Source organism: Lutra lutra, chromosome 14, assembly GCF_902655055.1.
Source record: "Lutra lutra chromosome 14, mLutLut1.2, whole genome shotgun sequence".
Classification (NCBI taxonomy): domain Eukaryota; kingdom Metazoa; phylum Chordata; class Mammalia; order Carnivora; family Mustelidae; genus Lutra; species Lutra lutra.
The window spans coordinates 76,367,084-76,394,156 of NC_062291.1; the positions used below are offsets into that span (position 1 = coordinate 76,367,084).

The 27,073-nt window shown below is 39.3% G+C and overlaps 1 protein-coding gene across 2 annotated transcripts in view; it reads right to left on the reverse strand.

Moving 5' to 3' along the window:
• Window positions 1-3,693: 3,693 nt before the first annotated feature.
• Window positions 3,694-27,073, reverse strand: part of FAM204A (family with sequence similarity 204 member A) — a 32,689-nt gene continuing 9,309 nt past the window's right edge. For both annotated transcript variants that reach the window (XM_047702459.1, XM_047702460.1), the window contains exons 6-8: window positions 18,412-18,501; window positions 4,207-4,313; window positions 3,694-3,927 (exon numbers count right to left, since the gene is read on the reverse strand). In XM_047702459.1, the coding sequence (XP_047558415.1) occupies window positions 3,876-3,927; window positions 4,207-4,313; window positions 18,412-18,501 (249 nt within the window). In that variant the 3' untranslated portion in view covers window positions 3,694-3,875. The remainder of the gene's footprint in view (window positions 3,928-4,206; window positions 4,314-18,411; window positions 18,502-27,073) is intronic.

Consider the following 27,073-nt stretch of genomic DNA (forward strand, 5'->3'; position numbering starts at 1 on the left):
CTTTTAGATCCATTACCATGTTAAAAGGCACTGATGCCACAAATACCAATCTACATTTGGTTTTGGAAAAAGATTTCCATGTACATATTTTGTCCAAATATTACTATTTGTTTCATGAAAGTCAGGACTAAGACTTTAGTAGAGTGTAAATTTTAAGCCAATGAATAAACAGTTGGCTTGAAAAAATATTAAATTGACATGCAAAGCATTTGTTGCTCTGCCAGATACTAAAAATAAAAGGAACTTCTGCCAACATGGAAAAACTTGAATTGTTTCAGTTGGTTCTGGATTTGACTACTGGGTTTCACACCAAGTTAATTTTCCAAAATGAGGTCTGACATAATATTACCTTGTTTCCCCAAAACCTTATCTCATAAAAAAACACATGCAATTGCATCTTATTTAAATATCGACCTCATACAATATTTTTTTAATAGTGTAGCTGGACATAACATTTCTAAAAAAGCAGTATCTTTACCTAGCAAATAAATCTGGACATTTTGGAAGTTAACCTTCATAGTTTAAGAATTAAATTCAAACTTGGCTTAGAGTGAACAGTAAGTGAGGTTATTAAAATACCGAAAAGAGAACATCTTCGACCAAAGGTGGCAGGGAAATCAGTAGATTTTAAAGGTGAAGTTCTAGGCTGTTACTCAAAGTTCAGATAACATTTTATTCCCATCCTTGGCCTGCCCCTCCCTTAGTTGTCTCTCTGAAAAAATAAATGGGCTTAAAATACAGAGTCTGAGATTTATGATCAGTTGCAGAAACCTGTTTAACTACTGATTTATAGTTTTGGCCAAGGTATTTAACTCTGTCATCAGAACTAATTATAGCAAACCTGAGATTATACATTCAAACTCTCCTTTTGGTGAAAGAAATAGAATGTTCTGCTGAAAATCAGAAACAACCTGAGGGCTCCCAACAAGAACGCACTACCAACCCTCCTTCTCAGAACCAGCACTATAAAGCTCAAAATTATTGTTCCTTAGTAAGTTGTTTTAGCCTGAAGGGCTGAAACAGTAAATCACAGTTACGTTAATGCTACACCAATGGCCTGAAATGTATTCATCTCAGTTAACAGTAACTGACGTTTACATCCCTCGTCTACTTCAGGCATTCAAGCAGCAGTAAATGCACACGCCGAAGCTTCGGGAACTGAAGTTATGACTGATCCAAAAAGAATCCTCATTTTGCTGTGAGCAGATGGAGAAGACAAATGACTACAGTTTTTGGGCAACATGGGTGCTCTAAGAATAATGTTCCCATTTTATTGCTTTACTGAGCAAAATGTCTACTTCAAATTAAAGCTGGTAAAATAAACCCAGTCCCGACGACATGGCAGCCGGGTTCATCGCAGACAACCAGTCCCTGCCTCTCCCTCAATTTCCTCCCTTGCCCCCGCTTTCCTGCTATACCGTATTTTGGAGCTTTTCGCAACCCAGGCCCCCCAAAAATGAAAACTTAGGAGATGCGGCCCCCTCACCAAATGAGTCCGCAGCTACATCCAATCCCACCGGGATGCCTTCCACGGGCTTCAAACGCTCCCGTCTGCATGAGGGCCCCGAGGAGGGCAGGACGACTGCCGGCACCGGACAGGCTGAAGAAGGGCATCCAGGGCTGGACTTCCGCTCACGGGCTGCCAAATCAGCCCCTCGAGAGGCCTCGCTGGCAAGGCGTCAGCGCGAGCGGAGAGGCGAAACACGCCTGCGGGGGTCACTAAGTGAAGGAAGTGCATACGGGAGAGGAAAAACAGACAGAGCTTGCAGGGAACCGGCGGTGTGCGGGCCCTGGGCGCGCGAGTACCTACCCTGCCCGCCCGTGCCACGGTGACATATTAATGCTTCAGACAAAACCACCGGACTGCACAGTGGAGACTTCCCCACAATGGGATTTTTAGGGAAAAGGTTTCCATACTGGAAGTTTGTATTCCCTTATGAGGAGTCTGAAATGAAATGCTGTAGGTAAACAAAACAGGGGATATTAAATCATAAAATAAAAGATTTTCTCCTATTTGGTCTGGACGCCTTTTTTTGATGAATTCTGTAAGTAGATACCTAGTCTCCTAAAATCTTGCTTTTTCTATAATGGTTCTCACCGAAATGGAAGCAAGATATGATTTTTGTTCTCTTAAATAGCAACTAGTTATTTCCTTATTCCAGAACATAGGAAGAACATTAAATATGCTACCATAAATTAGTAGAATTTTGCTAATAATAAAACAATAATCAAACAATAATCATAACTTATTTTCTAATGTTCCCAAATTTACATCATCAACCCAGAGAAAGTTCATACCAGCCAGCAACCAAACCTCTGGGGCACCCAGGTGGCTCAGTGGGTTAAAGCCTCTGCCTTCGGCTCAGGTCATGATCCCAGAGTCCTGGGACTGAGCCCCGCATCAGGCTCTCTGCTCAGAAGGGAGACTGCTTCCCCCCACCTCTCTGTCTGCCTCTCTGCCTGCTTGTGATCTCTGCCTGTCAAATAAATAAATAAAATGCTTAAAAAAATAAATAAATAAATAAAAAGAAGCTACCAAACCCCTGAGGAAGGCTGAGGAAGGCTGAGGAAGGGAGGTAAACGGAGCAAAGCAGCAGTAAGCAGTTCTCTACCTTTGCTGAGCACTTGCTGGGCACGAAGATGTCAAACCAGCAAACATCCAGTCTTATTTGCCTACTTCTTATAAGATTTCTCAAAGCCCCTTCTAGTTAGGTCTATGAAACACACATCTAATGAATACCTCCTGTGGCACCAATCCACTTTATGCTCATTAATTCATTCAATCTTTTAAAAAGTAATGGGACGGGCGCCCAGGTGGCTGTCAGTTTAACATCAGACTCCTGATTTAGACTGAGGTCATGATCTCAGGGTCCTGGGATGGAGCCCCAGGTCAGGCTCCACACTCAGCATGGAGTCTGCTTGCGATCTCTCTCCCTCTCCCTCTGCTCTTCCCCCGGGGTCATGCTCTTACTCTCTCTCGAATAAAGTCTTAAAAAAAAAAAAAAAAAAAGAAGAAGAAGAAGTAATGGGAAAGAGGAAAAACAATCAAACTGTTCTTAGAAGGTTCCAAGTTGTATCGCCTAGAGTTGTAACTGCCTAGTACAATTATACCCTCTTTCTCTTCTAAAAACCGTCTCATAATTTAAGGAATGATAAGGCTGAAAGAGATATTTAGGAAGGCATTTCCAGGCAGAGCTGAATTTAAATCATCGTCCAAATACTACATTCTGACCTTTTAAAAATTATTAATATTTTATCTGAAGGTATATAAAAATTAATCAATTGCTTTCATTATTTGACTATGAAATATCAATTCTACTGCTTCCAATAAAGAACCAGTAATTACTTCTATAACATTAATATAATTAAAGTCATTTATAAAGACAGTATAAACTGAGACTTTCTTGCATTTATGACTAATCCATTATAAACAAACGCCAATCTTAAAAACACGATTCCAGAATAAGTGCAGTTACACTGGATACAGATAAGAAAGAAGAAGGAGCTCACTGGGTACACTACACCAGATGAATGAAAAGTACAACTGATTTTATACTGGAGGGTTCAGTAAATAAATAAATAAATAAATAAATAAATAAAACAAAGTCCTATCCTTTTTCCTGCTACGTACGCTGAGATTTCTTGTACAAACAACAGAATGCTCCATCTCATTCACTTCAATCGAATCAACTCTTTAGAAAGACTTGAAAAGATTTAATAATCAACTCCCCAATTTTATGCTTATGTTTTCCAATTTCTACCAGTTTCCTGAGATAGTTAACATAAGCAGGAAAATCTTTTCAGTAAATTGAGCAGTTGAAGACTCAAGCAAAAACCCAAGACAAGACTCAAATGTCTTGAGGAATTGTGGCAAGCTACATATATCCCATGTTGCTCTTGGTTTCCCATCTCTTCTTTGCTTCAAACCTAAAATAAAGAACATAGAAATCTCAATTGATTTTTGAAATACTTTCTTAAGCATGCTTTCTAAGTGCCGCAGTAAAATAAAACATTTCCACGACAAAGTAAATATCAAAAAGGATAAAGAAATGCCTCCATATTTACAGTATGATAAATATGCACCAAAGACACAAAGAATAAAATGAGTAACAATCACACACAAACTGGATTCATATGATGTATTCCAGGATTTCTATAATTCCTATGAAGTTACTAGAATTACTACTAAGTCTTAAACAAACTTACCCCCATGCAAGTTTCTTCTTTTTTCGGGCAACCTGTGAATTTTCAGCATCCTTTTTGGCTTTTACAAAGTTGTGGCAGGCAACCGCCTTAGCAATTTTTACGCCAAGCTATGAATTACAAAGGAGAAAAATTAAAAAAGTGAAAAAAAAATTCCAGCTAATACAAGAATGACAGTCAGACAAATACTTGAGAACTTGTGGGTATGAAAGCCGTAGCTACAAATTTAAAATTCTTATGCTCAGGTTCCCTTGAAGAAGCGAAGTAAACGAATGCGCAGAGGAGGCCCGGATTCCCTTACCTCCCACAGACCCTATACCCTGGTTATACCAGTTTCCTGGATGGAAATCCTTCCCAAACCGAGGGCCCTCGAGGGTCCACAAGGATATGATGAAGATCTTCAAGCTATTCCAGCATTTCAGTAGGCCAAACAGGAATTTACCCCTGATAAGGCTGCACAGACTGACAGAGACATCAAGTTTCCTTGCTCTGGGCTAGAATTATAGCAACTCAGTATGGTCACATCAGTTATCTCATGCTGATCAGAAGCTCTGATTGGCAGTCATAGATGTGATTAATAAAACATGGGAAAGCTAATTACTGCTTCATAAACGCACTTGGTATGATGGGCGACAGCTTTTAATTCACTGATAGAAAACAGAATATAGGGGGTGCTAAGAGGCGAGAAGGCCGGGCCCGAGGACCAGAGCACCTGAGGGTTCCCTTTGTGGGCCCCTCTGTTCCTGCTCGGCCTGACACCCATCTGCACCAGTCCTGTAAGGTCCCATTAAAACAAAGCCTCCCACCCACCCAACCCCACGGCCCACCCCACCTCTCTGCATTCTTCTCTAAATCAACCTAAAACAGTCTTCCTTTCTGTACTTCTCCAGCCCTTTAGCCTCTATGCCATAACCTACAGTTTGCATACTCTACTCTACACAGCTCTCTGGCTGCTGAACTTGCTCAGCAAGTACCTCCGGGACAAGCAGGGCGATCTTCTTGTTGTAGTGGCTCTGATTTTCAAGATGCCTGCCTACACGGATAGCTCAAAAATAAAAATATCTGTTAAGCACCCAGGTTGAACAACAAAGGCTGACGATCTCCCTTTTTGTCCCTGGACTCACTCAAATGCATATGAGTGGACAACAGATGGGAAGATAAGAAGCCACTGTCAGGCCCATGTGGTAAAGCCCGAGTTTTAGGGACCTGCCGGCCAACAGTGAGGCATCGCGGGCGGGTTAAGAGCACATGCATGAGAAGCCAATTTAGGAAAGTGAAGGTTTGACACGCTTGACACTTCCTTCAGCTTACTCTGGAGACCGTTTCCTTTAGGGTGAAACGAACAAGGAGGAATCGAGCGCTGCTTAGGGTTTATGAAGGACAGCACACATTGATTCCATTTTCCAGTCCAGGTAAGAATATACATGAAGAATGGAAGCAACCCGACAACCAGATCAGAGTGCTGAACTGGTCAACACCCACAGGAAAACCACTGACCAGAGAAGGATCCACTGCGACTTAGGAGAGCACTTGAGAGAGACTAACTTCGGAGTCCCCAAATTCACACCAATATGACCAGCACCACCACCTTCATCGTCTTTTTTTCACAAGACAACATTCATTCAACAACTATCATGAGGGCCCAAAGGCACTGTTCTGTTTGGCCAGGCATTGTTCTAGGCGCTAGAGGTAGAGCACTGAACAAAAAAAAGCTGATCTTCACACTGGGGGCTAGGCAGAAGGGGCTGCCAGTGATGCGAACTGTTTGACTCTTTCAATACTGGTCTCCTTCCCCTGGTTGCCTTTTGTTTCCAGTTCTTCATCATAGAAAAGTTCAGATAAGTCAACTAAGAAAAGGCTACAAATCAAAGGGCTTAAAGCAGCACCACCTGAGGAGAAAATACAGCCAGAAAGACACCGTGGCTATTTATCATGAAGATGGATTCCACCGGAAAAACTCTCCATTTGTCCCTTCTAGTCAGCCATGGCATGGCTGGGCGCTCCTCCACCTTGTGACACCAGCATCTCAATGCGTGACTTTCCAGTTTGGTGCGGAAGAAGAAGAGAAGGATGTGGAGGGTCTCATGTTGGTTCTTAAATGCTTTAGTCCAGAAGCGACACACATCGTTTCTGCCCACAGTCCTCTGCTCACAACTATTCACACAGTTCCACCTAAAGTAAGGCAGCTGGGAACATGGGGGCTGCGGGCTCCCAGTGGAGCAGCAGATGCACCTAATAAACTGTCCACCGTCCTAAAACCCAGCTTGCTACCTGTGTGAAGATGCATGCCATGTCTCTCCACATCCCTGCAAAATATTTAGCAACTTCCCTGCCCCTCACCCTCCAAAAGGTAAAATGTAGAACTCTGTGTTTTTCTATTTAGCTATATTCCTATGTATTATGTATCAAATGCAAATTTGATATATGATATAGTTTTGCCAAGTCTACCTCCCAACAAAAGTCCCATTTGGCAAGTTTATCTTATATTTAAATTGAGAATATACTTGGAGGATAAAGCAAAAATGGTCTGAACCATATCTGCCATGTACCATTAAGCATGTGAAAAAATTATTTTCTAAAACTGTTGTAAATTAACATGTAGCTTATAATTTTGACTTATTGAAATTTCCCAACCCGGGTTTTTTGGATTGGGGGTCGATAAGCCAAAGAGTGATACCTCAATGTGTTTGATTTAAATGGGACTCATCATCTCAACATGGTCACACACCCTAAGAAAGTAAAAGCTTTTAGTTTTCTGGCAACGTTTAGGCCAGACCAGGACAATCAGCATCACAGTAAGGATTTAGAGCATACATTTCATAAGACATACATAAATTTATTAAAAATAATTCATTAAAATATGTAAGACACATATTTACACGAGAGGGCTCCATCATTTCTGTGGACTAAGTAGATATAATAAATGGCCAGGACTATAGGTAATACTTTCAAACAGACCTGTCTGTATAAAAGGTATATTTTCCAACTATATTTTGCCTTGGGTTAGGTTAAATGAAATGTTCTTCAAGTGATAAACATTCAACAAGCCTCGTTTATGTATTTTACAGAAAGAATCTCTTAACTTGTAATGATGATGAAAAGTCCTATCAATTTTGTGTCCTTCACATGCTTAAAATGTGTTTCACTTATTCCTATGGAGAAAGAAAAAAGAACAGAAATATTTGGAAATATGAAAGGATAATAAGATCTTCTATGGAAGAGACAGTTGAGAAGAAACTCATTTTCCCAGGCAAGATGACTAAACCGAGTTCCCGAAGATAAAAGAATATCGCGCTATGTTTCAGTATTACAAATAATATAGGCCAACAAGAAACCCCCTTTCACTTCTATAAAAAGAAAAATGCATCTTCATGCCCAAAGTAAACATCACAAAAGCCTGGTCAATGGTATTCATATTTAAAAAAAAAAAAAATGTTTTGGGTCATCAGATAACTACAGCAACCCAGTGTGGAAAGAAAATGTTTAAAATGAATAAAAATATATACAGAATTTCTTGTATGTGTAGCCAAAGTATCAGCATTTTCCATATAGAACATCCAATATTTTGCTGCATTTTAATTAAGGTGTCTAAACATTATCACAAAGAACTGCAAATTGGTCAGAGCAAGCGGTAAGGAAAATTAAGCTCTAAAGGCTTTTTATCACCATATTTCAGGAACCAAGGGTGTAAAATGTTCTAATTTGGGATATATTAAAAGCCATAAAAGGTCTTTCAAAAAGATTAATGGTACTTTGCTTGGATTTAAGATAAGGGCTTTAGCTGGTTGGAAAAGCAGGGCCCTGGCTGGACCCTTGGGGCATTCATCTTTACAGCCACTTGGAAGATTTGTAAAAGCGTCTGCATAACCTCAAGCAAATGCACGGCGACATTTTTTTAATTCCTTTCAATTTTACAGGTTTAGCATGTGTAAATCATATTGGGTTGTAAAACAGATATAATGGAGCATCTTGTAACATAGTAGAGATTTTGAAAAGACAAACTTTCAAAATCAAGTTGGTTTTTCCGGCTAAATCTATGCCATTCCAAAGTTTGCCGATAATCATTTATTCAAACAGCTTCATCTAGCGTAACTGTAAACTTCTTATCCATTTCATAAAATATTTCACTCATCTCAAAATTACTAGCTTGTAACAGATTTATGAAGTTTTCTTCCCTTTTGAACACTTTCAAGGCACTTATTTAAAAATACCAATTATCATACTTTAACTTTTTATGGAATGATAGGTCTCTATGAAAAATATTTATGCCATTCTCTTTTGTTCTTTAATTAAATGAAAACAGATGTTTTCTGAAGTAAAGCGGAACCATTACTGGAGTACTTAAAGTGTTAAGGTCTTTCATTTTTATATCAGTTTGGTCGCCAATTCCTGATTGTCTTTACTCAAGCTCAACATTAATGTCAAGCAAGTTACCTAGGAGACGAAAGAGATCAAAGAGACAAAAACCCCTCCAATGTCTGATTAATCAAGCCTGCAAACAGCTTATTTCTTTTAGCCTGCATGCAAGTATGAAAATGAGATTCTGGGAGCCGAGCATGGTGCAGATTTGTTCATTCTTATCAGAACAAAGCCGGCGGCGGCTTATTTCATGGATCATTGGCACTGTCATCAGTGCTACACAGAACGGGTGACAGCTCCTCATTTTGAGGCTTGAACAAAATTAGCAAAAAGTCGGCACAAATTAGCCTCTCATCTTTTTGGTAATATGACATTATTCATTTACTTTTTATCCAATTTTTAATTTTTTCCTTGTCAGCTATCCCTTTCTAGTGTCTCTTGCATGGCATCCTAAAATGCCTTCATAAAAACAAGCACAGAAATAGCCAAAGTTGAAATAACATGGAAAGTTCAAAAAGCAAAGAAGAAAAAGCTCTTCCAGGGACTGATGACGCTTCTTGTTTTTTACAACTTTCAAAACTCTGCGCTAATATTGATAAATAGCTCAGAACACCACGCAGCTAAGGAGTTTTGGGAAATCAGTGGTAAATTTCAGTGAAGAATATGATGTGGCTAATGTGTTTCACTCAAACTACAATGTAATGTGGCGATGTGCTGTAGTAAATCTGGGGTGTCTGCACTGGGACTGGGTCCTCTCCGTGATCACACCTGAGATGCCAAAGCTGTGATGTCTGCAAACAGGCCATGCGCTCTCCAGTCACCTTCTACATCAAGTCGTCTTCTGTTACAGAACCAGACTAATTCCGCTGTCATCTTAAAATGTGCACGCACAGGTTTACACGTTTGTGTGCTACACCTATCTGTATGTGTTCAACTGTAGAAACCTATTACTTATTTTTATACCTCAACTGTCTAGGAGTTAAAGCCAAGTAGTTTTTATACTTCCAAGCATAACCCCACAAATTCTGTTTTTCAAACACATCACAAAGATATTTATATATAGCCATATCATATATACTGTGAGTGCGTGTGTACACATATATATACTCATATATGATTTATCTGCAATCTATAGAAATAGTATGTGTTTGGTCCACGAGGTGTAAAGAAGATATACTTTGCTTCCTATACTCAACTTTGATTTCACAGTGAAATAGTTTATATAACACCTGTTTTAATGATGACTATTAAGGCTTCAAATTATATGTAGATTACAGTAATCCAAAGAAGGGCGAAAAGACGTTATACTGTTGAAATTACTCCTGGATATAGACATTTATATTCAAGCAACTTATCCCATTCATAAGGGAAAAAAAGCATTAAAAAATTAACCATAAGCTGTTAGATGCTTTACACAGTCCCCATAAGAAAGAGTTTTTTTTTTAAAAGAACTGTAGTACTGTTTTCAGCAATTTCTTTATCTCTGTTCTTCTAAGTAAGAAAGCTTATTAACAAGCTTTGAACTTAAAATCACATTTACAATAATGTGCCATCAACAGTTTTATAAGCTAATTAGAAAAAGATTAATTAATGACTGGCTGCTAATAAAATGGCAATCATGAAGAAAGAAACCAAGGGTGCTAAGCTTCAACTACCACCAATTAAGAGCTAATTACAAACAAATTATATATGTGTTTTGCTGTGGGCTTTAATTTACTAAAATGGTTTTAATTAAAAGAGAAAACATGCTGATTAATTGAACTGCAGAAAAAATCTACAGTATAAACTGTGCTTTGTCTGTCTCTTTAATTAGACTTGTAACATCTGAAATCTTTTCTTAAGATTTGTTAAAGCACAGATAAACATAATTAAAAGAGAGCATACGGAACACCATTCTAGGTGATCACCCAATCATACAGAAAAGGTTAAAAGAAGACATCCTCAACGCAAGGAGATCTAGGCAGGCACACCTAAAATCCTGAGAGGAAAACCTATCACTTGGTCCCATTTTTATTTTTCTTATATTAATACGCTCCAACTTCAAGGGTATACACAATTTTTTATGGGAATGAATCTATCTTTAAACTCAACGTAAAGGAATTCAAACAGCCAGACCTTCCCTTACCAGGATAGACATAGCTTATTTCCCACACAGTCCACTAACTGTTCATCTATATGAAATTACTGAAATTACTTCTAAGAACTAAGAAGAACAAGGCTTCAAAGAATTAAAATCACCATTTAAAAAGCCCCCGGACCATGCTCAGAGTACGCAATGATAGAAGAACACTTTAAATTAAGAAACCACTGAGAAATGACCAAAGTTAATGAAAGCAAGTCAGTTCTAGATGATCCTTAACAGACACACAGCCCCCCCACCGAGAAGGCCCGACCTCCCCAGGCGGCTGAGCACACCACTGCCAGCAGAAGGCTGCTCTGAGAGGGCTTTTCTCTCCCCAGTGTCCTAGATTCCTTTTTGCTGCGTATCAGGGAAACACACCACAAAGAAAATGGTCCTAAACTCTCCTAACTGGAAGTAGGAAACAAACAAACAAAAAGAAACCCAAAGAAAAAGTAAAGGACAGAAGGCAAGGCAGTAATGTTTCAAATATTTGGCAGACATTCGATGATTTTGTATGAAATAATGTATTCTTCACCTACACCTTCTGGTATTAGCAACAAAAATAATATCCTTCCTAGAAAATGAAATGTTGAAAGGGATATTTTAGAGTCTCTCTCTCTATATATAATATTTAACGCATTATATTTTGTATACCCAATCTTTAGTGGTAAGAGATTGCAATAATTAAGAAAACAGAGCATGTACCATCTTTCTTAGAGTCACACATTCCAATGATAAATTCTTACAATAGCTAATTGGAATGTACATTCAGTTTCATATCTGAATGAACTGTTTTACCTTTGGAAACATGGTAGTTAAGATATTTCTACCCCAAAAAAGTATTCACTAAAACGAAAAGAAAATAATTTTGCTCTCTGGATTATAGCCTAAAAGGGCTCAGAATGACAAGATTTGCTTCATTGTAATATATTTTTCAATTCAGTTTTTTTTGTATATAATGCAAACAATTAGAGCTTTGAAAATAGCACTGACAAAAAGTAACTTTAAACTTACCAAGTTTGACAGAATCTTTATTTCAACAATTTAAACAAATACATCAATTCTGAACCCTACGCATGATAATGTTCCAGGTACTCTGACAGGTAAATCTGCCCAAACCACATTATCTGGGGAGAGTGGGGTGATTCAAGTTCTTATTCCATTAAGACAGCACCACATGTACGTCAACATAAAACTAAAACCCAAGATGAAAAGAGTGCACTGTAGCCAGAGTCCTCTCAGAGAAACTAAAGCCAAACAATGCAGCGCACTGGAAAAATTCTGAACAGCAAGTGCAGGAGCACTCATGGCATTTCTGAGAAAGGACCCCTTCTTAGACGGGAACCTAAAATGCAGCAACGATCACCTCCAATGTATATTTGCCCCTCTTCGATGAGAATGCCTTCAGAATTTTTAGGAAATTGCTCTAGAAACAGAGCTCAGGCTACAAATTAATAATCTCCCCAAATTAGAGAGCATTCTGTTTATTTAACTAGGAAAGAACACGACTCAATTAATTCAAACATTAGTGTTTTTCTTTTTTTAAAGGCCACTCCCATCTTTGTTATTTAAATATTAACAAACTACCCATATGTCAACATTATTAACTTTACCGATGTTTTGGAGTCCCAAAATTTAAGTCGTCTTATTTAATTTCACAAAATTAAAATTTATTTCTCCGTTTAATTCATACTGCCAATGTAATGAATGCTCTTTTCAGGTTACACAAAATAATGACCATGTTACAACATGAAGTACTAATGTTTTCAAAGAATGAAGTTTAGCTGGTGCTGCCGAAGACTATCCTACTGGAGTCATTTACAGAAAAAGTAATTTTTAAGGACTTTTGACTATACAAAATTGACAGACAACCTCTCTTTCTCATTCATTTCTACTCTGACACTGTACAGTTATAAATGAAGTCAACCTGAGCAATAGATCTAGGTAATGGAGACGTGATCCATTCCATGGCAGAAACTCACCACTGTCAAACCAAGGGGGTCTCATTTGCCTACAGCAGGCTAACACCAGTGAAGGTGCCCAGAGAAAATTCTCTTTGCAAAATGTGACATTCAACCTAAGTGTTGCCTACTTAATTAAATCTAGGCTTTAGCACTTAATTTTAAAATATATGTTTCTACTCACTTCTATTAACTGGTATAATTTGGATTATAAAAAAGAAAATATGTCATGAAAGACCAGTACCAAAGGATGGAATTTTTAAGGATCACTATCAATGAATGCAATGTACTTCCAACCCAGGCCTTAGGTTAACAAGCCACAAATAGAACAGTTTCATCAATATAACACAAACCCAAGTATATTATTCCATTATCTCTCCTTCAAGACTGTTAATGACAAAGAAGTTTTTTTTTTTTTTTAAAGATTTTATTTATTTATTTGACAGAGAGAGAGCTCACAAGTAGACAAAGAGGCAGGCAGAGAGAGAGAGAGGAGGGGAAGCAGGCTCTCTGCTGAGCAGAGAGCCCAATGCGGGGCTCGATCCCAGGACCCTGGGATCATGACCTGAGCCGAAGGCAGAGGCTTTAACCCACTGAGCCACCCAGGTGCCCCATGACAAAGAAGTTTTAATCAACAGGAGGGATAGTCCCAAGGCAACTATGTTACTACATGGCAAAAACCAAAGATGTCAGCAGAATCGAGGCTTCAAACATATGAATTTGAGCTGTCCCCTCAAACCAGAAAATATGCGTCCTTGATGTGATCATTAATTTAAGGCAATGTGATTCTGGAAAATATGTATTTGCTATGCCACAATGATAGTGCATGGACAAATGGCATACCGTTGTTTTTGTTTTTGTTTTTTGAGGAACAATTTTCAAGGCCCATTTGCAGGCACGGTCCTACTTTTGGCTTCCGTTTTTTCAATACTGATGCTGCCCTATTGATTTCACAGGCTTAAAAATGTTAAACATCAAAAATTAGTTTCACTTATTATGGTTGGAAAACGTTTTAAGAACTCTGGGATCTGTGCCTCTGAGCAAGGGCTTTATCAGCAGGTCCCAGTCACTGCTTCTTGAAAAAAGAAAACGGAACTGATTAAAAACCAATATACCTGATTTCCAAAAGGACACCTACCATGCACTTACTCAGTTAATTCATAAAGGGTTTCTGCCCCAAACTCACAATTACTTACTTCTCAAAATCCCATCTCTCATATCCATGGTGATTGGCACCAAGGGGATAAATACAAAAAATTAAATCTCAAACTAGACTCTTTATTCAAGAATTCCATCTTGATTACTTTAGTTATTCTTCATGGGTGTTTAATGAACACAGCACTGGTATCTTTCCAAAGTCTGTGTCTGAACAGCAAACACTTTCCAAATGTTTTGCCATTTACATAAGGAAAAGAATAGAATACATTTTATTTTTTCTCCTAAACAGAATTCTTTAAGCCCACACTAAAGAAGTTTAATTTATTTTACTAGAATCAGGCATTATATTTATATGGAAGTTAAAAAAACAAAACACTTGAGAAAAAGGTTTACTATCCTTGCAAGTGATGGAAATATCCTTTATTTCTGAAGCAACCTCATTTATCACAAAGGTAATAGGAAATAACACTCTTAAAATACCTAGCCAGTGCTATGCAATTCTCATTTCTACAACAGCAGTATAACAAAACCAAACACAAAAAAAGAAACCTAATATCCTGAAAGAAAACACGCATCTCTGAGGCTGGTAAGGAGCTACTTCTGTACATTCTGACACGCAGCTTCCAACGGCAGAGGAAGGAAAGCTCACGAGTGATCTCCGATGAAGCAGCTAAGGAGGGAGTTACATGCAGCTGCTAGTGAGCACAAGGCCACGGTGACCCCATCCCCTCCCAGTACATCATTTAAAAAAACTATATCCAGTTCTCAACTGTCCAGGTTTTACTGCAAGATTTAATAAATACATAAAAGATTATATAATTCATTATCTCATTTAAGACAAATTTTAGGTCTGCTTTGCCAGGTAAAGATGAAAAGTACAATCCAATAATGTTTTAAAAATCTAGTTTGGCAACCACCACCACAGTAACTGTCCCAAACAGGAAAAGAATCAGCAGTCGATGCTAAAACTAGTAGGTAAAGTATAATGACAGAAGATTTACATAGTCTCAAATTATCTCCCATCTCTCCATGAGATACTTATTAACTACATATGGGAAAACAGTAACATTATAATGTAGAGAAACCTGGCCTTAATCAAAAGCTCAAAGTAACATCATCAATAAATGGGGCAAGCAGAAATCATGTGCCTCCTGATATCTTGCATTGAGAAGAACACAGCATCATTTCTGTGATATTCCTGCCAAAAATGCAAGAGGAAATAGACAAACCAAAACTGAAGGGCATTCTACAAAATAATTAGCCTCTATTGCTCAAAAATGCTACCGTGCTGAGAAATAAAGACAGACTGAAGAACTTCCCAGATTAAAGAATAAAGAGACATGACAACAAAATGAAATGTCCTAGACCTGGAAAAAGAAACTATCCTTTCCTCTATAAAGGAAATCAGTGAGACATTTGGCAAATCTAAATGAGGTATATAAGTTGGAATGAATGACCAAGTAAATATTAAATGTTAACATCTTGGGTACCTAGGTGAAGGTAAAAAGAAAATCTTTGCAACTTTCTGAAAGCCCAAAATTACTTCAATATAAAACTTTAAAAAAAAAAAGTCAAATGTAAGCAACTCTTAAAATTTCAGCATTACTAACTTTACCTAGAAAACACACAGAGCCTGCAGTAAAGTAAATGCTTCTCTCTGAATTCCCCTTGCCTCAGATGGGGGTGAGAACCAACAGAAAAAGACAAAGAGAAAAACAGCCAGCCATGGATGGGTCATGTGGAGCCCACATTTTAATGCTGCAGGCTAGACCTTGCTTTATTCCTTCTTGTTACTAAGCCAAGATCTGAGAAAACTTAGAGACCTCGAGCCTCTGGCTGAGTCACAGTCAGCCTGTTATTTGGTAGAGATTACAAAATACACAACTCTCAGGTCTTCCAAAAGGAAGAATGGACAAACAATGACATGGTGACATCAGTTTGTTGAGTCCTATGATCCATGAGGGAGAGGTAAAAACGAAGAAGTCTGCAGTGTTTCTGAAAACAATCAGTAGGCCAAACCCTAAGGCCTTACTGGTTTTACTATGCTTCTATCCTTAGCTTTATTGGAACTACACAGTCATCTCGAGATCAGCCACATGCTAATGGTACAGCATTTGCTGGAGAGCAGTCACAAATACCCACAATTTTTAAAGGGATTCAAGAGACACCTTGCTCAAACATGTGGCACAACATGGACCTAAGTGGTGCCTTTAAGGACCGGTTCTCCAGAAAGTTTTGCTTCTCACCCAAATAAGGTAGATATCCAGAGAAAGCTGCCAACAGCTTCCACACCTGCCTATTTAGATGTGACCAAGACTAATGATTGGTGTTGCTGCCCGAGGTGCCTTTCAGATTCTGAAAGCCTACTTATGCCTTCAGCCATCCTACTTATGCCATCATCCGTCCTACTGTGCCCACTCCTCCCCATCCCTGCAGCCATATCCACCCTACCCACTGGACTCTCTTCCAAGCTCCAAAGCATGTCCCTCCCCATCCTTCTCTGACATTTCAGGGTCAGCTCCCCAAAATTTGAAGATGAGATCTAATGATATAATTTGCTATGCTGTATATACTTGCAGGCTACCCAAGAAACTTAACTACTACCTCTAACAACAGTTCTATGGTAAAATAATTTCCAGGTACCAAAACAGTACCAACAAACATTAAGTGCTCTACTGTTGAACAGAACTTTAAAGATGGTCTTTAACACAGAGCTGATGTTTAGAGGTAAGTGCCAGGTATATACCGAGCTAAAGAAGCCACTATAATAACTGCCAAATGACACTTAAATCCTATGGGGGTTGTGGTACCACTCAACATACTATCAAATTCATTTTATCAAAATGTAACAGGGGTGCATGGATGGCACAGTCATTAAGTGTCCAACTCAGTTAAGGCTCAGGTCATGATCTTAGGGTCTGCTTAAGATTCTCTCTCCCTCTTCCTCTGCCCCTTCCCCCACTCCGTGTTTGCACATTTGAACACATGCGCGCTCTTTCTCGCTAAAATAAATAAATCTTTAAAAACATGTACTGCCTAAATCATTCTATTTGAAAACAGAGTGATAAAATGCTATTATATCCAATGAATGTTATAATCAATAAAATCAAAATATGGCTCCTTTAAAAAAGAAAGAGAGCAAATATCGAAGCACAAGAAATATCATAAGCTGGAAAAGGAAGAATGACTCTTACAAGGAAAAAGTAAACATTAATTTTTTTAAATGTCACTTTTTGAAAGGTCCCCTAACTGCCATTTATGCTGCTTCTTGCCTAAGTCCTAAACTCAAGCTCCAAGCTTCATAATTTCCTGAAGATTAGCCATTTAATAAGTAAGCCCAAATACACAGACATGTTACAAACAGAAGTATTTATTGTGTCAACTGATCTTAAAGGTTTGTGGGAAAAAAGATGACTTCACTTCTGAACTTGTTTATTTCCCTACATAAAAACATATACCTTACAAGATACTTCTGGCCAGCACCCAAAATAGGAAACAAACCAACAAACAGCAATCAACAGTGGTTTTTGTCACCAGCAGATGGAAGAGCAAAACGGTTCTTCCACAGAAGAATTTACTAAAATAGTTAAGTTTGTTAATAGTCTCAGTTTAAAACAAATGCTCACCTGGAGGTGAGTAAGAAAGAACAGGGCACGTGGCCAGCCGTTTGCACAGGTGACTGATGGTGCTCTCCAGGTAATTAAACCCCAGGGAGTGTAGTTTAAGAGTAAGGTAAAGAACATAGGGATACACTAAAAAAGAAAGCTATGGTAGAACTTTTCCCCTAAAAAGGACAAAAAAGAATCACAAAACACAGTAACAACAACACAACATATGCTGATATGAGCTCTTTACTCAATGTGTGACTTTGCCTGGCGACATCCAGCAGTGAATGTAGAAATATCTCCCATGAAAGGTGCAAGTGAGAACTTTCTGGAAGGTTCTTTGTACTTGGAAAAAGAATATTCAATATATCTATTAGTTTTATATTCTAGACTATAAGTTTTAAAAAGCTGAAAATTATTTAGGGTTGGGGAAAAGTTTAGAATGTGCAGCCAAGAAGGCACTTGGGGAAGTGAGGGCGAGGAACACTTTGAGATAGGACATTAGAACACACAGCTGCCTTCAGGGAGAGTTAAAGCGAGTTAAAGCTGCAAATGGAAAAAGAAAGCTAGTCTTTTAATCATAACTGGCAAAAACCCTCTGAACTAGGTGAAATCTAGAGTTGAATATCAATCACGGATTATTTCCACCATAAGTTTTAGACCAGAATAATTTTAAAACATTAAAGACAAAAATAAAAACCCAGCACTTCAAAATAAATGGCAGCATGAGAGGAAAGAAAATGGACGGAAAGGAAAATCTAATATCAAATATTTGAGGGGCACCTAGGTGGCTCATTTGGTTAAGCGTCCGACTCTTGATCTCAGCTCGGGTATTTTCTCAGAGTCACAAGGTTCAAGCCCCACACTGGGCTCCACACCCACTACTTAAAAAACAAACAAACAAACAAAGCTAAGAGAGTATCTGAATATGAAACTTAACTCATGGTCACAAAAAGAATGTACATTCATTTTAGAAAATTTGGAAATACTACATTTGACTCACCTCTCGAGTAGCTAGCTGGTTGCTGAGCTCCTCAGCCTTCTCAATGTTCCACTCTTCCACAGCCTGGTCTATGCTCTTTTCAAGGCCCGACTAGAAAGTAAAGAAACCTAAAGCTTAAAAGCAGGAAATAAGGCAAATATTTGCTGGCAAAGACTATGTCACAGGGCTACACCGAACACATTACATACTTTGATCATTTAATTTTCATGATGACCCCTGCGGTAGTTGGTACCACTCCCATTTGCTGATGAGAAGGCCATGCAGAGATATCAAATGACTTATTCAAAGCCAGATAACTTCCTGAAGTTAAGAAAAAGGAGATGCCTATACAGACTTTTGTGACTTCAAGGACTACGCTTTCCCTTAATAACAATATAACGTTAACGATAACAACAGTTAAAATGACAGCACGCTTATTATGTAGTAGACCCTGACTTATAACTATAAGAAAGCTCATTTATCCTCCTAAAAACTTCACAAAATACTGTTACCCTGTTTTTGAACATGAAGAAACTGAGGCCTCAGACTCACGAACGTGGCCAAGGTCAGAACCTGTAAGCGGTAAGGCCACTGCATGAATATGGGTCTGCCCAGAGCCTGTGCTCTCAACCACCATTTTCCTCTGCCTCTTCTCTCTACTGCCCCTTCCTGTAGCTTGAGGCCTTCCTTCAATAGCCCCTCCAGTCTTTGACGATGGGTATCAAGTTAGATATTAAATAGGGGAATAATGTTACATAAGAGAACAAGTTTTATTTTCCTATGGAAATGTTTTTATTTACTAAGTGAAGATGCTTTAGGAAATCATAATTAATATTTTCATGTGATTACCAAACACACCAGGTAGGATTCATCATATATTTATGGAAAGAAGCTTAGACTTAAATAATTGAGGTTAGCCTGTGGAAACAGTTACCATGTAAAATAAAAAAATATTTAAAATAGTCTAATGTATGGTTCCCACAAGAAAATTCTGCCCTAACAATGGCTTAGCCAGTGTGTCCTCCATGTTTTTAGTTCCCAATTTCTCTCTCATCTAGTAAAAGGGACCCCAGGAATGCCTCTGCCTGTCAGTGTACTGCTGATTACAGCCATCATCTAAGTGAAATTTTGTTCCTGTGCAGCCTCTGTGGAAACAAGACTTAAAAATGCCAATTTACACACACACACACACACACACACACACACACACACACACACACACGGAACACTAGTCAGCCGTCAAAAAGAATAAAATTTTGAGGTTTGCAATGATGTGGATGGAGCCACAGTGTATTATGCTGAGGGAAATAAGTCAGAGAAAGACAAATACCGTAAGATTTCATTCGTATGTGGAATTTAAGAAACAAAACACAGGAGGAGCACCTGGGTGGTGCAGTCAGTTGAGCATCCAACTCTGGATTTCCACTCAGGTCATGATCTTGGGGGTCTTAAGATCAAGCCCCACGTCAGGCTCCTCGCTGGGCAGGGAATTTGTTTAGGATTCTCTCCCACCACCCCCTGCTCACTCACACCCTCCCCCTCCCCAAGGAAATAAATCTTTAAAAAACAAACCAGATGAACATATGGGGCAGGGGGTGGGGAGAAAGAGGGAAACAAACCATAAAAGACTCTTAATGGTAGAGAACCAACTGAGGGTTGATGAGGGAAGGTAGGTGGGGGAGGGGCTAGATGGGGGATGGGTCTTAAGGAGGGCACTTGTTATGATGAGCACTGGGTGTTATACTGTAAGTGATGGATCACTAAATTCTACTTCTGAAATCAATATTACACTCTATGTTAACTAATTAGAATTTAAATGAAAATTTGAAAAGAAAAAAAGAATGCCCACACATAATCTGCTTAAAAAGATGATGGAACACAGACCAGTAAGGTTATCACTTGTTGAATGAAGATCATCCCTTCTCACAATCCCTCACCCCACCTAAGGTCTTGATAGGATGACACACTTATAATCCTTGCTCCCAACTGTAGCTTAAGACCATCACTCACTGGGCCTTAGTCTCTGATCCTTGGCCATGATCCTAGGCCAGGTGGCTCTCCTGTCCTTTTCCCATTCTGGCCCTATGATCACCAGTGTCCAGAAATTCTTTTTGGGGGGCACCCGTGTGGCTCAGCCAGTTAAGCATCGGTCTTCTGGTCAGGTCATGATCCCGGGGTCCTGGGATCGAGCCCCAGGTTAGGCTCCCCACTAAGCAGGGAGTCTGCTTCTCCCTCTGCCACTGCCTCACCCCCAGTTTGTGCTGTCTTGCTTACTCTCTCTCAAATAAATAAAATCTTAAAAAAAAAAAACCCACAGAAATTCTTTTTTGTATTTCTGAAGAACTCTTCTCACCACCCAAAAAACATCCTGGACTCACTTTTCCAACATCCTTCATCCTCAGGGACCTCTAACTAATAACCCACCCCAGAGTCCATACTCCAGGCCAGTGACACTCCAAGTGTGGTCTGTGCACCTCTTCAGGTGTCTATGAACTGAGCTTGTACCAGAATGCAGATCAACTACAAGACTATACTCAGCGGTGACATTTTTTTTTAAAGGGAGGACAACAAGACTTTCTCAAATCAGAAAGTAGTACACTGAGCTATATTCAGATACAAGCTCTGTATCTCTTGGAAGACCAATTCTTTGAAAAGGCTTGCTCTGGACCAGGCAATAGACATCACCTGAAAGCTCTAATTCCAAAGCTTTACAATCTGGAATTCTCTCTGAACTCAAGATTCTGTCCTTTGACTTATCCCAAGTTTCACAGCCAGAGAACCTGCATTGTCTTCATTTGTAACCCTGTCCTGGGACCACTGTATTCATTCTCAGAGTCCTTCAGTCCCTCCCTGGATTCTCCTAACCTCCTTCTCTGGTCTGCCGCCCATGATTAATCTTTTCTAACTCTAAGCCAGGAGTTCTCCAAGTTGAAGTCTGGACCAGCAGCATCAGCACTACTGGGGCACTTGTCAGAAATACAAATGCTCTGAATCAGAAACTGGGGTTGGGGCCCAGCAACTCACTGACACTAACCAGGCCAAAGTTTGAGAACCACTGACTTAAGCAATACCTTCAACTTCCTCCCACATGTTACCTTGTTTTGGCTACTCCCAGCCACTTGTTTCTACTACTTTAACATCTTCCTCTTCCTTCTTCTCAGTAATGTATGCAGTCCTAGGGCTTCAATTACTTCTTATAAGCTGCTTTACAGATCTCTGACTAATTCAAAACATCCGACCTCTCAGCTATTCCAAGATCTATATCTCCAGCTACTTGCTAGTTATCTTCATATTGAAGCCTTGCAAAGACAGGGTCTCTAACTTCTTGTTATGCCTAAAACAAGCTCATCACTTACTGCCCCCCTGCTTCCCCTTCAGAGCTGACAACCCACTTAGTCACCCCAGACAGAATCCTTAGTGGTCTTCAATGCCTCCAATCCTTTGCTCCTATTTTAACTCTTTTCGTAGGGTGTCTCATGTTTCCTTTCTGGGCTTCTTCAAGGTCTCATCATCTCCTGTTGAGAAGATGATAGCCTTTTCCAAATTAGTTTTCTGTCTTTCTAAAGTAGAGATGCCATGTCACTAGCCAGCTTGAAAACATGACCACTTCTTTATTCCTTTTGAATTACACCAAAATGCCTTCACAATAGGTTCCCACAATGCTTTCTCAGTCCCATCTTGGGTAACGCTGTACTTGCCAATCTCTGGTCACATCTACCATTCTCTTACTGTCCCCTATGCACCTGATTTGTTTCTACTGGAAAAATCTTAACCATTCTTGCACATCCCATGTCAAATGTTACCTTCCTACCTCTGTAGGTTCGCTTACCAGTACACACCCACGGACCCTGCTTTATTCTGCCCCATGCCCAGTACCTAAGTGCCATGTGCACTGCTCTCCCCATGCTGTGCTGTCACTGCACTCCAAGACTCTTGTTAGCACCCATGGGTCTCTCTCCCCTCCCAGGTTCTAGGCTCACCAAGCACAGACCTCTTCAAGCACCTAACCTGACTGAGAGGCACTCAGTCAGCTTCTGTTACTGAGTTAACGGTCACAGTGCAGTAATCCATGGTTGCATTAATACTGAAAGGATCCCACCCAAATGAGGACCACTCGTGACCTAGCCACTGCTTTGACAAGTTCCCAGGAGAATTCTACAACAGTAATATTGGGGTAATAGTACCCCTATGACTAAACAAGAGCAACATTTTCTTATACTTCTTGATGTATAAATCTTTCCCACTACTGGCATATGCATTTCTTTGAGGGCATGGAGAATATCTTCTTCATCTTGGACTCCAGAGCCCTAGCACAGTCCCTGTCTCTAGAATTTTATTATTTGTTTTTACAATAGAAATAAAATATCTTATTTAAGAAATGAGAATAAATGGCTCTCCTTCCTGCACAGAATATTAGTTATCTCCTCAAATATATATGAAAACAAAATACTAACAGCAAACTTCAATTTTCCCTGCACCACAAATTCTGGGGGAGCCAGTTAAATCAACCCAGACTTCATCTATCCCAACCTCTCATTTCAGCAACCTGGTCCCTAATGTCATCCATTCTTGGGCCTGTCCAGCTGATTCCACATAATAGCTTTGTATGTTTCCCTCCAATTATATAAGTTTCCTAAGATTAGTTAGACCTGGGTGCTGTACTCCTTTAGTCTAGGACCTAGAGTAATCAGATGAGTAAAAAGGAACCCACTCTATTTTTACCACCAATACCCTGAATAAACCGGGGGTCTGTTTATCAAGTCATTTTGCTTCATCAACTTGCTAACTTCCCTTTGGTTATCATGGAGCCACTGCTTATAGTTAATGTCACAAAGATAGAAACCAAAAATACTCCCCTCTTCTAGAAACTTATATGAACTGCTGAGCTTGTAAGTATAAATTTTCACTTAAAAAGAAGTCAGCTGGGGCGCCTGGGTGGCTCAGTGGGTTAAGCCGCTGCCTTCAGCTCGGGTCATGATCTCAGGGTCCTGGGATCGAGCCCCGCATCGGGCTCTCTGCTCAGCAGGAAGCCTGCTTCCTCCTCTCTCTCTGCCTGCCTCTCTGCCTGCTTGTGATCTCTCTCTGTCAAATAAATAAATAAAATCTTTTTTTTTTTTTTTTAAGATTTTATTTTTATTTATTTGACAGAGATCACAAGTAGGCAGAGAGGCAGGCAGAGAGAGAGAGGAGGAAGCAGGCTCCCTGCCAAGCAGAGAGCCGGATGTGGGGCTCGATCCCAGGACCCTGGGATCATGACCTGAGCCGAAGGCAGAGGCTTTAAGCCACTGAGCCACCCAGGCGCCCCATAAATAAATAAAATCTTTAAAAAAAAAAAAAAAAAAAGAAGAAGAAGTCAGCTAAAATTACACATCTATCTCTTCACCATCAACCAACTCCCATTCCCCCAGCCATTCAGAGCACTGGCACAATATAGCAGAAAGAGCTGGAACAGAAGTGGTGGTCAGGAGCGGTGGTCATGGCTCCCGGCAAATGAGATTTCCTCGAAGGAAGAGCAAAGCCTCAGTTTCCTTCAAGAAAAATGACATGACAGGCATGATAACCAAAATTCTCTCCTAGAAATAAAATTGCACTTACATGTTCAATTTTGTTTTTAGCTCTTTTGAAAGTTTTTTTTAAATTCAACAAAATTTCAATAGATAAAACTTTATTTTTTCTCTCCCTTTTCCCCTTTTTCTTTCTTAGTTTCTTTTTTTTTTTTTTGGACAATATATTTAAGTAAAATATAATACTTCCTTTTGGCTCTGAAAAATTTCTGGTTCCATCTAAAATGATACTAACATTGTAAATACACTCAAAATGCTAACATTAGTAAAAAAAAAAATATCTTAAGGTAAAACATTTCCATCATCTTAAGACCATAATAACAGTTTACAAAGAAGATGGCTGGTAAGGTCAGATCCAGGGGTTCAAATTCCAGCTCCTCTACTTAATGGCTGAGAAACTCTGTGATTCCTAGACCTCTACAGCTTATAGTTACCTCACCTGCGAAAAGAGAGTAATACCGCATCCTCTGCAAGTTTACGGTAAGGGTCAAAGGAAATAGATGTAAAATGCTGAGCAAAACTTTAGAATATAGCATCACTCGATAAATAAGCTGTCCATATTATTTTATCTAAATATCAGGATACCATTAAAACCAACAGGCGGTCTAGCTCCATACAGCTACAGATCTCCTCATAACTCATCAAGGCCTGAGCCCCAAGCGTACGACCCGAGAATTCAACTCTGAGTCAGAAAGCAGTCTCATGAAGTAAGGTCCGATTATTAAGTCTTAAAAAATATTAAGTTGAACCCAAGAGTACCTTTACTGGAATTATCTCTGATGTCTCTCATAGCATAGAAGTGGGACTGATGATACTCTGCGGGGCCTCGGTATGCTTCTCAGGTGTCTCTTGTCAGGAATCAGAACTTAGCTTAAGATATATGCACTTCAATACAGGCAAACAAATTTAGAGACAGCACTTCGGCCACAGGTGGAAAACATCCTAGGCCAGTATCTAACAGGTTCCCACAAGGCCATAAATAACCTCTAATTAACAGTTTTGCTGCAGATCTCAAGAAGACAAATATCCAAGAAATGTATGGGTACGAGGTCTAACATGAAGGACCGATCACCCAGATGTGCATAAGCAGAATCTGTTTTAACATATGATTAGAGCACCTCCAGGCAAACTGTACAATATATTTCTTTTTTTTTTTTAAGATTTTATTTATTTGACAGCGCAAGTAGGCAGAGAGGCAGTCAGAGAAAGAGGAGGAAGCAGGCTCCCCACTGAGCAGAGAGCCCGATGCGGGGCTCGATCCCAGGACCCTGGGATCATGACCCAAGCCGAAGGCAGAGGCTTTAACCCACTGAGCCATCCAGGTGCCCCATGTACAATATATTTCTATAGAAATGTTGCTACTAGATATTTGGATAATATATTCAATGTTTAAAGCTTAATACAAATGAACTATCCACTGAAGTTTGCTGTGTCTAATTAAAACTAATATCTAAGGGAGAAAAAAAATTAGGCAATCTCTCCATAAAGAAGGAAGGAAAATAAATAACTAAGAATTAGTGGTGTTATCTTTATGTATAAATCATACCTACTTAAATTATCTGAATCACCACCTAGGGATCAAAAGATAATGCTTTGGGGGCACCTGGGTGGCTCAGGGGGTTAAGCCTCTGCCTTCAGCTCAGGTCAAGATCTCAGGGTCCTGGGATCGAGCCCCACATCGGGCTCTCTGCTCAGCGGGGAACCTGCTTCCCTTCCTCTCTCTCTCTGTCTGCCTCTCTGCCTACTTGTGATCTCTCTCTCTGTCAAATAAATAAATAAAATATTTAAAAAAAAATAATGCTTTTTAATTGTGTAACTGATACCAGGGGAACAGTCATGGTACCACTCCAACCCTCCCCTTCACACCACCACTTCTGCCTCCTCCAGACCACTACCCTACATCCCTCCCCCACCAACACCTACGCGGGCAGTCAGCCTTTTATCTCATCTGTGTTTTAGAGTTTCAAGTAAAATTTTGGTTAGAAAAAGCATCCTACTAAAAAAAAAATATTTGAAAAAAGCTACACTATACAATTCAAGTTTCTTCTCATAAACAACTAAAAAAATTATCAAAGACATTGTGCGATCACTCTTAAAATTATTAAAATTTAAGTCTGGTTTTTCATGCCAAAAAGTATACATTAAGTATACATAAAACTACTTCAATAGTGACTGCTGATGAATCAAACTGATTCAACTAAAGAATACTTGAGATATTAATGATGAAATTAATGAGTTAAATTTGTTCTAAAGATATTCCTATGTAGATTCATAATAATAATTATTATTACAGAATTATTAATAAGTCCCAGTACTACAGAAACAGTATTAAAGCTGTAATTAATACAAAGAACACTTTAGAACAGCTTTGGGGATATTAAGAAAATTACATTTAAAAAAAAAAATCCTCTCTGTATTGTGAGGAAAGCTGGTGACAGCACTGTTGTAAATACACATCCTCGGTTGAGCAACAGTTTTAGCTTGGCAGGGTTCCAAAGAAAGGAAGAAAGGAAGCAAGCAAAGCAAGCAAGAAAGAAAACATGGTGGGGGGAGGACTGCACAATAGACACAAGATTAAGAAGTTTTGTTTTTCCATTCTTGAGGACTGAGTGAGATACAGAATAAAAGGGCTCTTTCAAATATGGTAAGAGACGAGCCTCTGCTCCTGAGAAATAAAATAATGGGCTGGAAATCCATGTGAGCTTTGTCCAAACTGCACCACAGATTTTCATGATCCTCTCTGTACTTCTTCAGCAGCAGTTATTATCAGCTAGACTTACATTTATTCTTCGCTTTTATCTTGGTGCCTCCAATGTGGACATTCCTTAATGTCTATTTACTCTGTTGGATTCACAGTAGATTTTAGCATGATAGCAAAAGGGGCGCAAGTAAAACAGGGAGACAGTGATCCCAATCCAAAGGAGGGGCACAAACCTGCGGGCGCACACTCATGCTGAACTATCAAGAGAACAGGACATCATTTGGCCCATTAAATCCTTCTCTTCCCTTCATGCTTGCATTTTTTAACAGAGTAGTATGTGCTGGCAAAATCTTGGGCAGAGGCAAGCCTGGCCAATGCCAGTTTCCTTGTTTAGAAAAATGCCGTGACTTTCTTAGTC